We start from the raw sequence: 11,854 nt of genomic DNA on the forward strand, positions 1-11,854 counted from the left end.
TTTACAATCTGAGTTTTGTGAGTAGGAGTTGTTCAACAAGTTGTAGAACTTGAAGAACATTGGAAGATATTAAACCGGGGGGTTTTGTGTCTTTGGGTAGCTAGAAATTAGAGTTTATAATTTCTTAGCTAGGAATTAGAGTTTATAATTCCTCTAGGAATTAGAGTTTATAATTCCTTAGGTTACATAGCTTTGTAATCTTTTGTTGAGACGTGAAATTTAATAAAGTGGAGTTAAATCCTACAGAGGTGTAGGTCGTGGTTTTTACCCTTGTGAGTTGGGGTTTTCCGCGATAAAATATTGTGTCATTGTTTTATTTACTTCACAAAACGTAATTGCTGTAATTTTTCCAAAGGAACATATAGAATAAACCTGTTCCTAAGGCAAATTTGGGGGTCAGAATTCCAACACTATAGGCTATAAGTAAAAAGACAAACGAAAAATATATTAAAAGATATAAAGATTTAACGTGGTTCAGTCAATTAACCTACATCCACAAAGAAGATGATCAGTCCACTGTAAAAGTATGAGAGTACAAAATATAGAGAGTAACAATCGAACCAATTCACTCAGAATACATGAGATGTTCACACAAAGTGATAACGTATCACTTGTGTCCCGCAAATTCCCTCCCTAACAAAAACTCTCAAAGTCCATAAGACTACATTGGAATGCTGATTAAGTTAGAAGGAACAAGTCTCTATTTATAAAGTCCTAAACCCTTTTCGTACAAGAAAAGGACTAACCACTCCTAAACTTTTTCCTTTACTAAACTTTTTCCTTTAAAAAAAATTTATTTATGATAAAAAACTCAGGACAATTAGTATCCAACAATTAGTTTAAGAGATTTTTGTTTATTCAAACCAAAGAACAAATTAATGAGACTTAACTACTCAAGAACAAATATGTGTCTAAAGTTGGATATTAGAGATAAATATATCAAAAAGTATAATGAGGGTAAATATGACTCTTTTCCATTTGAACATATATATTGTACCACCAATAGATGTGGAACAGTGATAGATTGTTTCTTCCTTAACTAAAAATTCCTATCCAACTCTAGTTCAAAATATTATATAAAAATATTGAATATCGGATCATGAGAAATTAAAAGGAAAGAAACATACATATTGCAATACTTTGTCAATAATATGGGTTTTTAATTCGGTAATTTTTTTGCAAAAAAAAAGGTTCTGAAGTCATATCAATAAAATATTTATGAGTTAACACACATGAAAAATTGAAAAAAAAAGAGTCCAATTCCTATAAAATGACTACTAAATACTCAAAATCTGTGCGAGAAATAGAGAGGTTTCATGTACTGCTCCCCCAACTTCTACGGTAGGTTTTGTAAAGGTTTTGCAAAAAAATTATCTAGAAGTCGTATCATCAAAATATTCATGGGCTAAATAACTGAAAACTGAGAAAATCAAATAATTTGTTATAAATCTATTGAATGAGTGGATAGTACATAAAGTTGGTAAATGAACAACCATCCATATTCACTAGGTTTCATGAACCTTTTTGGATAATAATGTATCTATTTATTATGATACTTAATATGGTGACTTTTGAAGTGATTTCTCACTCTATAAATAGGGTTGTTCATTCACTATTGTATGATATACAGATGAGACTTACATATACTTGAATAAGAAGAAAATTCATTTTCTTCTATCTACTTCTCTAGTCTTCTTCTCTTTATGATTATATTCTTATAGCTTGATTTTATAACACGTTATCAGCATGAGTCTCTAGCCAATAGAAGAAGAGGAATTTTCTTCTTATTCAAGTATATGTAAGTCTCATCTATATATCATACAATAGTGAATGAACAATCCTATTTATAGAGTGAGAAATCACTCCAAAAGTCACCATATTAAGTCTCATAATAAATAGAAACATTCTTATCCAAAAAGGTTCATGAAACCTAGTGAATATGGATGGTTGTTCATGTACTATTGTATGATATACAGATGAGACTTACATATACTTGAATAAGAAGAAAATTCCTCTTCTTCTATTGGCTAGAGACTCATGCTGATAACGTGTTATAAAATCAAGCTATAAGAATATAATCATAAAGAGAAGAAGACTAAAGAAGTAGATAGAAGAAGAGGAATTTTCTTCTTATTCAAGTATATGTAAGTCTCATCTATATATCATACAATAGTGAATGAACAATCCTATTTATAGAGTGAGAAATCACTCCAAAAGTCACCATATTAAGTCTCATAATAAATAGAAACATTCTTATCCAAAAAGGTTCATGAAACCTAGTGAATATGGATGGTTGTTCATGTACTATTGTATGATATACAGATGAGACTTACATATACTTGAATAAGAAGAAAATTCCTCTTCTTCTATTGGCTAGAGACTCATGCTGATAACGTGTTATAAAATCAAGCTATAAGAATATAATCATAAAGAGAAGAAGACTAAAGAAGTAGATAGAAGAAGAGGAATTTTCTTCTTATTCAAGTATATGTAAGTCTCATCTATATATCATACAATAGTGAATGAACAATCCTATTTATAGAGTGAGAAATCACTCCAAAAGTCACCATATTAAGTCTCATAATAAATAGAAACATTCTTATCCAAAAAGGTTCATGAAACCTAGTGAATATGGATGGTTGTTCATGTACTATTGTATGATATACAGATGAGACTTACATATACTTGAATAAGAAGAAAATTCCTCTTCTTCTATTGGCTAGAGACTCATGCTGATAACGTGTTATAAAATCAAGCTATAAGAATATAATCATAAAGAGAAGAAGACTAAAGAAGTAGATAGAAGAAGAGGAATTTTCTTCTTATTCAAGTATATGTAAGTCTCATCTATATATCATACAATAGTGAATGAACAATCCTATTTATAGAGTGAGAAATCACTCCAAAAGTCACCATATTAAGTCTCATAATAAATAGAAACATTCTTATCCAAAAAGGTTCATGAAACCTAGTGAATATGGATGGTTGTTCATGTACTATTGTATGATATACAGATGAGACTTACATATACTTGAATAAGAAGAAAATTCCTCTTCTTCTATTGGCTAGAGACTCATGCTGATAACGTGTTATAAAATCAAGCTATAAGAATATAATCATAAAGAGAAGAAGACTAAAGAAGTAGATAGAAGAAGAGGAATTTTCTTCTTATTCAAGTATATGTAAGTCTCATCTATATATCATACAATAGTGAATGAACAATCCTATTTATAGAGTGAGAAATCACTCCAAAAGTCACCATATTAAGTCTCATAATAAATAGAAACATTCTTATCCAAAAAGGTTCATGAAACCTAGTGAATATGGATGGTTGTTCATGTACTATTGTATGATATACAGATGAGACTTACATATACTTGAATAAGAAGAAAATTCCTCTTCTTCTATTGGCTAGAGACTCATGCTGATAACGTGTTATAAAATCAAGCTATAAGAATATAATCATAAAGAGAAGAAGACTAAAGAAGTAGATAGAAGAAGAGGAATTTTCTTCTTATTCAAGTATATGTAAGTCTCATCTATATATCATACAATAGTGAATGAACAATCCTATTTATAGAGTGAGAAATCACTCCAAAAGTCACCATATTAAGTATCATAATAAATAGAAACATTCTTATCCAAAAAGGTTCATGAAACCTAGTGAATATGGATGGTTGTTCATGTACTATTGTATGATATACAGATGAGACTTACATATACTTGAATAAGAAGAAAATTCCTCTTCTTCTATCTACTTCTTTAGTCTTCTTCTCTTTATGATTATATTCTTATAGCTTGATTTTATAACATAATTCTTATAAAATGGCTCCAAAATGCCCTTAAATCATTCTGAAAATGATGAAACTGTATGTACTGCTCCCCCAACTTCATACGGAGGGTTCCATGAAAATTTTGTAAAAAAATAGTTCGGAAGTCATATCACCAAAATATTCATAAGCTAGCAAATACAACGAAATGAGGAATTCATCTAATTCTAATAAAATATCTTATTAAAATGTCCAAAATAAGTGCAAAAAATTTGAGGCTTCACGTACTGCTTTGACAATTCCCTACGGAGGGTTCTGTAAATATTTTGCAAAAAAATTGTCTGAAAGTCATATCACCAAATTATTCATAGCTAACATACACAAAAAAATTGAAAAAATCACATAATTCTTGTAAAATAATTCTTAAATTTCCAAAATATGTACAATAAATAGTGAGACTTCCCATACTGCTCCTTGAACTTTCCAACCATCTGAATATATTATTATGAGGATTTTTCACGTAAATTGAGATAGAAAAAATTATAAATTAAATATTTTTTTGTTGGATAGCTTTGGTAATCAGAATTGCATGGGATAAAACGCCTTAATCTCAGGGCCAAGAGATTGCTTCTAAATATTTTAATTAAGTATATATGAAGATTAAGGCAATAGGTATGATAGAAACTAACAAGCTTATTTATGTAGAAGATTTATTCCATAATTAATTACCACTTTAATAAAGGAAAAAAATATAAGTGTCCATTTGAGTTAAACTCAAAATTTCAGAAATACAATAATCTTAATTACCTTAATATTTAACCTAATTCATTTTTAAAAAAAATTAAGGGAAAAGGGCCTGATATACCCCTCAACTTTGTCATTTGGAGCTGATATACCCCTCGTTATAAAAGTGGCTCATATATGCCCTTACCGTTATACAAACGGCTCACATATACCCCTGCCGTTATAAAATGGCTCACATATACCCTTTATTNAACTTTGTCATTTGGAGCTGATATACCCCTCGTTATAAAAGTGGCTCATATATGCCCTTACCGTTATACAAACGGCTCACATATACCCCTGCCGTTATAAAATGGCTCACATATACCCTTTATTTAACGGAAGTTAAAAAATTAGTTTTAAATTTATATTTATTACTTCTAATTTTTAAAAAAAATTATTTAGGGGTATATATAATTCTTCTATCAAAGTTCAAGGTATATTTTAATTTTTTTCATACATAAATTATTTTTTGACTTCTTTTATTATAATTATTTGAATTTCTTATTCTTATTTTATTTTTTTCTTTCATTCCTTAGTTTAAAGAATAAAAAATTAAACTATCTTTTTGTGTGTATTTTAATTTAATTTCGTATTCGAAGAAAAAATTTGGTCATCTACAATAAGTTTTACAAGAATATTAGTGAAACATAAATAAATTTGATTATCAAAATAATAATTATAAATTAGTCATTAAAACAAAAAAAAAAGTCAAAAAAAATATGTTTGACGAGAATTAAATGTACTCATATGGGATTATATTTTTTAGAAAAAAATAATAAAAATTTAGATTAAAATTATTATTTTTCTCATTTCCGTTAGAGGAAAAGGGTATATGTGAGCCATTTGTTTACAAATAGGGGTATATATGAGCCACTTTCATAACAAGGGGTATATCAACTCTAAATGACGAAGTTGAGGGGTATATCAGACCCTTTTCCCAAAAATTAATAAATATCATCCTAAAAACTTACGTGGTACAGAGAATCAAATTTTTGATAGGCAATGAAATGTACAGTCACAACTCACATATAATGCACGATTTCTATGCCATGTCAATAATTAGGATGATATTTATTTCATTTTAAAATATTTTAAAGGGTACTAATAAAAATCATAAAAATAAGATGTCTGTTCCTAAAATTTGTTGTTGTTTTTTTTAATAGATATAGCTCGAAATAATTATGAATTTTCCAAAATTAACATTAAAATGAGATGGCCACGAGGCCATTTGAAGTTGTAAGCATGATTAATAATAACGTGCAATGGAGAAATAATTCTTAAGTAATTTATTACTTATTAGGCCAGCTTAATCCAGCATTAAGAGGAATCTAATGCTGAAATGTTAACCAAAAATAAATAAATCATTAAATGTTAATTATTCTTGCGTCAAACATAATTTTTAATTAGTTCTTCTCATTGAATCCTTTGCTAAAATAGCCTGAGGTAGTTGTGGCCATGCTTTTTTTAGTCTGTCTAAAAAATATGAGAATTATTCTATCGAATTAGTCACTCAATATTTATAATATTTATTCGATCAGACTTTAGAATAAAAGTCGTTGAGAATATTTTTTATTTAAACCATAGTTTTTAAAAATGAACATGTTCTCGTGGACTTTTTACTAATAAACATGATTATCAAGTCTATTTTTCAATTCATAGACTAATAAAGTATTTTTAATTTTATTTTTATTTACCTAGTATTAATTTAATAATTTTTTTAAAACATAGTGAAAAAATTAACAATTTTACTATATTATCATTAAAATATAATAAATTTAATATTTTACAAAATATAATTTTAATAAGTGAATGTGGTTAAGAATAAGTTTAACTTAGAAACTAATTTAATAAATTATTTCTTAATTTTTAAGATTGAACAGTTAGAAATTAATATCTATTTTAAATTTAATAGACAAATAAAACTAACAGATGATTAAATAAATAAAATTAGCTGGCACAGCAGCATTAAAATCGGTCAGCACGCATTACAACAACACCTACATTTTCATACACAAGCCATTTAATTTCTACATTATATTTTCGAAAATTCAAATTCGAGATCTTTTTGATTTTATATTAAGTATTTATGAAAATTTAAATTGCTCATTTACAAGACTAAGTTTTAGGGGCGATATTTTCAATAACAAGTATTTTATTCTCAAAAATTTAAATTCGAAATTTTTGATTAAGTGTTTGGAAGATTTCAATCAATTTACCGTAACACATATTTATACCGATTAAAACAAACATTATTAATTGTTATCTAGCTGTCATCATTTGATTCCCCATCTTTTTTTTTCACTATCACTTTAAATCTTAATTAATTTCTCATCATTTGTCATGTATTGTTTTTTGACCAATAATGAAACTCCCAAAAAACCCTCTAAAATGTTACCATTTCTTCAAACATGAAGAAAAAAAAGTTGTTTCTTCCATTTTAACTTCACAATCCATACATTTTTCTCAAACAAGGCAATATTCAACTGCATCAACAATGTCTGATCCATCATCAACAACCACGGTTAATACGAATTCATTGTTATTTATGAACCAATCACCTGTGAAAAACGCGTTGTGGGAGGCACGATCGAGTATTTTCTTCAGTTATTCATCAATTGTTCCATTGGCATCGTCAATTGATGATCATTTGATCGTTAAAACTCCGTCTAGGAGCAGGACTAGTGTTGTATATAGATTTTCTTCGGATTTTGAACTTCGGGAGAGGTATAGGAACCCGATGAATGAGATTCGAATTGAAAAGTTGTTAGAAGACTTGGATGCACTAGCTGGAACCATTTCCTATAAGGTACTTTTTCTATTTCATAATTTCATTTGTTTTAATTTGACTGAACGCCAAATTTCAAAAAGAGAAAATTCAAAATAGAGGACTTTTTTGCTAGTCCTATGTTGACTAGGCATGCCCCTATAGAAATTGTTTACCAAAATACCCTTCTTAATGATTGTTATGGTTGTAACTTCAATAAATTTGGGCAATGTGGATACTTATTAAGGTTAATGTTAGATGAAAATAATTTGTGTTTCTTTGTTATTAGATTCTGATTTCAATAGATAATTCTTAGGTTTTCGATACAAATATAGAATTTATGTAAAAATTATTGAATTCTTGAGAATCAGCATTCGATATCCGAATACATTACTCATATTGTTTCTCTCTCTTTGACAAACAGCATTGTTCTAGTGATGATGGCAAAGCAAGGTCATTAATATTGGTGACTGCATCTGTAGATAATATGATTTTGAAAAAAGCAATTTGTATTGATAGTGATCTCACTATAGAGGGGGCTGTTACATGGGTTGGATGTTCATCTTTGGAGATTCAATTAGAGGTCAAGCAATCTAGATCAGGTAATTTTTATAACCTTTTTTTTAAAAAATATATATATTTACGGTTGATATAATAGATAAATATACTATTTAACTTGACTTCAACTTACATTATGCCACGTTCTTCAATTCTGAGTGTCCACAAATAAATTAATATTTAAAATTGTACAAAGTAGAACAAGTAGACATATGCATCCTATGTGGTGTCTTATGATGCTATTTTGTGTCCTACGTGGCATCCTATATATATTATGCCACGTAGGACGTGTGTGTGTCTACTTGTTTTAAATTTTATATACATTTAAGTGTATACTTGGGCACATCCAAAGTTGGAGGATATAAATGCCGGTTGAGGCCAAGATAAAGGGTATGGTTATAGTAGACATAATACATAAATGTACCCTTTAATTTGGACATTTATGCTCTCCAACTTTGAGTATACACAATTAAGCACTTAAACTTGTGTAAAATTGGACAAGTAGACACATGAATCCAACGTGACAAAATACACATAGGACACCACGTAGGATAAAAATGACATGTAGGATGTCATATACGACATGTGTTTATTGGTACTTGTGCACACCCAAAGCTGAAAGACATAAATGTAATTTGAAGCCAAGTTAAATGACATATTTATGTTTTATGTCTTTATAATATACATAAATCACATTATTTTGCATAATACATAAACATGACATTTGGCATCAACTGACAACTATGACTTTTAACTTTGGTGTGCACAAGTAGACACTTAACTTGTATAAAATTAAACAATGGACACATTCGTTCTACATAATAATTCGTGTCGTATTATATAAGTTTAAGTGTGTACTTGTCTTTCAAAGTTAGAGGACATAAATGTCCGTTGAGGCTATTATAAAAGATTTCATTTAATTACTTATTCCAAATTATTTTTCAGGTCCATTAAAGAGTATTGTATATTAATTAATATGAGTATCATGCTAAATGTGCACTTTATATTTGTGTAAAATTTATTATGAACAAGTAAAAGTGAACGAATAGGAAAGAGGATTTTTATTGTAAAAAAACCTTATGACATTTATCATTTTCTTGCAGAACCAACCAATTCCAAAGAGTCAGTATCTCTTACAGCAAACTTCACATTTGTAGCAAAAGACAAGAGAGGAAAATCAGTTAAAATCAACCAAATTTTACCTCAAAATGAAAAAGAAAAACATCTATGGGAAGAAGCAGAAGAAAGAAACAAAAGGAGAAAGAAGAAAAAAGAAGAAAAAAAAGACAATTTGAATGAATTATTGTTGGCAAATATTAAAGACAACAACAATAACATTTTAATTAATGAAACTTGTCTTCAAAATTCTTTGGTTTGCCAACCAGAGAAAAATAACATTCATGGACAAATATTTGGAGGTTATTTAATGAGGAAAGCTTATGAATTGGCATATGCAACTGCTTATTCATTTGCTAGGACTCCACCTTGCTTTGTGGAAGTTGATCATGTTGATTTCTTGAAACCAGTAAGTGTTTATATATTATTCTCCTAGTTTCTGGTTCTTCGATTTATGTTATTGTATATGTTGTTTATTATGTTTATGTTATTATTAGGCATACTATATAAATATGCCTTCTAATTTGGTCTCATTTAATATTTATGTTCTCCTATTTTGAAAATGCACAAATAGATACTTAAATTTGTATAAAATTAAACAAATAGGCACACATGTCCTACATGACAATCTGTGTTCTACGTGGTGTCCTGTGTGTATTATGTAATAGGCATAATATATAATTATGCCCTTTAACTTGATTTCGGATCACATTTATGCCCTTCAACTTTGGGTGTGCACAAGTAGACACTTAAACTTGTATAAAGTTGAACAAATAGACACACATGTCCTACATGTCATTTTTTGTCCTACGTGGTGTCCTACGTGTATTTTGTCATGTAGTATTCATGCGTTTATTTATTTAAAAGTTGGATAATTAAATTGTCTGTTTGTGCATTATGAAAGTTGGAGGTCAAAGTTAAAATTTGAAGCTAAGTTGTGTATTATGCCTTTATTTTATTATGTGGTTATTGTTCCTTTTCTTTATATGCTTTGGAATGTTTCCTCTAGTATTTGTGATGTCTTTATTACTTTTGTTTTCTGCTTTTAAATCTGCTTTGACGTGCGTTACTTGTTAGAAGCACATATATAACTGTGTTGATATGATTTGTTACATGAGATTATATCATTTAAAAGTTTAAACGATTGATGAACATATTTTTATTGTCTTATATAAATTATAGCTAAGATATAGTCTACTAATGCAGGTAGATGTTGGAGATTTCCTTCACCTCAAATCATGTGTTATATACACACAAGTTGAAAATTCATCTAGGCCTTTGATTAATGTGGAAGTGGTAGCTCATGTTACACAGCCCCAAGATCTTTCTAGTGAGGTGTGTACTATATCTTAGATCGAATATTATTCAGTGACGGAATCAAAAATTCAAGGAAATTTAAAATTTAGACTAATATTTTACATATAGAATCCTTAATGCATTATTTGATAAATTCTTTGCTCTTTTACAGGTTTCAAACAATTTCTACTTCACTTTCACAGTCCCCTCAGATTCACTAAGAAATGGCTTGAAAATTAGGAATGTTGTTCCTGGTACAAAGGAGGAAGCGCGGCGTGTGATAGACGTACGGAATACCTTTCACCCTGATCATAATTCTCGAATTTGAGTCTGAGTCTGTGAATGTGAATCTGAATTAATCGAACTTGTGATGGTACCACATGCCAATTTTTATTTTTTTTTGCCTATAGAGTCATTTGTTGATGTACTTCCAATATATTTTTTATTTGTTATCATATGTGATTATTGGTACATTCAATCATTAGGCGATCTTTTAGACATTTAGAGGCTAATTCACCTATTATATGGTACTAATAATTCAATCACTAAACTTTTTATTTTATTTTATAAAAATTGTCTTTTCTTGGATATTAATTTGAAAAAAAGTTTAAAATAAAGTAGGACATTAAAAAGTGAGAGTTAAAAAAAAGGCACAATATTTTTAAAAGGGCTCAATGGTGTAGAGCAAAAATGGGAAAAATATATTTAATGTGCATGATACGACGGGTTAAATAATTTAGCGGACACCTTATTTTATTTTTAATTTTGTAATTTTTAAATATTTACTTCTTCATATTACGAATCTCTAAATGAAAATTATGTGTCCGTCATTATTTGCTATTTATTCTTTATTATTCCGTTTAAAAGGAAATGCTACGTTTTTATATTTTTATGATAAGAAGCTCTTATAGCCATACAAATGATATTAACATGTTTAAGATAAGAAGTTTTTTAACCACACAATATATTATGACAGTTACAACTTACCTACCATTATCAATAATTGTACAACCTATCGATCATTCGATAAATTGTTTAAGCAATAATTTAGAGTTCATAAATACACTATGATTGTGCCATTTAATTTTAACCCTAGTTTTGTGATTTTCATTGTATTTTGGAAGCGCATCTGCCTAAGGATACTAGTGTTATGGTTAGGACGATTATTTTATAAAATTTATACTATACTATTTTTCGATTATTTTATTTTATATAATCAAAATCATATTTTACTGAGTCCTTATTATATTAATTTCTCTATCATCATATGGTATTAAAAGTGAGATCTCCCAATAAGAATATTAATCATTTCATTTTGTTTCATTAAATTTCAAATAAAGCATTTGAGTACTTAATTTGAGGAAGAATTTGTCCTTAAATAGAATAAATATCCATCGTTAATCTTTTAGATTATTTTCAGAAATTTGCACTATTGTATATTTTTATTTGATAACCTAACTCCCAAGTGTTTAATAATATTATGTGATTTTCTTTTCAAATTGTTATTTTTAATTAGTATATGTTTGCACCTGTACATTATATAATTGGGTAAAAAGATAATTGG

The 11,854-nt window shown here is 28.4% G+C and overlaps 1 protein-coding gene across 1 annotated transcript; it reads left to right on the forward strand.

Annotated features, from left to right (window-relative positions):
- The first annotated feature begins 6,902 nt into the window (after positions 1-6,902).
- On the forward strand, positions 6,903-10,788 carry LOC107006630 (acyl-coenzyme A thioesterase 9, mitochondrial-like). The gene is made up of 5 exons (XM_015205144.2): positions 6,903-7,362; positions 7,745-7,922; positions 8,982-9,403; positions 10,201-10,329; positions 10,463-10,788. Exons 1-5 carry the CDS (start codon positions 6,919-6,921, stop codon positions 10,616-10,618), a joined length of 1,329 nt encoding a protein of 442 aa, XP_015060630.1. The 5' UTR covers positions 6,903-6,918; the 3' UTR covers positions 10,619-10,788.
- The last annotated feature ends 1,066 nt before the right edge of the window (positions 10,789-11,854 follow it).

This window comes from Solanum pennellii, chromosome 12 (genome assembly GCF_001406875.1).
Source record: "Solanum pennellii chromosome 12, SPENNV200".
Taxonomy (NCBI): Eukaryota; Viridiplantae; Streptophyta; class Magnoliopsida; order Solanales; family Solanaceae; genus Solanum; species Solanum pennellii.

Bases quoted from the DNA above. Each gene is read 5' to 3' on its own strand.
- LOC107006630 (XM_015205144.2), top strand. From the start codon at position 6,919: ATGAAACTCCCAAAAAACCCTCTAAAATGTTACCATTTCTTCAAACAT. The intron at 7,363-7,744 runs GTACTTTTTCTA...TTTGACAAACAG, and splicing joins CTGGAACCATTTCCTATAAG to CATTGTTCTAGTGATGATGG. The intron at 9,404-10,200 runs GTAAGTGTTTAT...CTACTAATGCAG, and splicing joins ATGTTGATTTCTTGAAACCA to GTAGATGTTGGAGATTTCCT.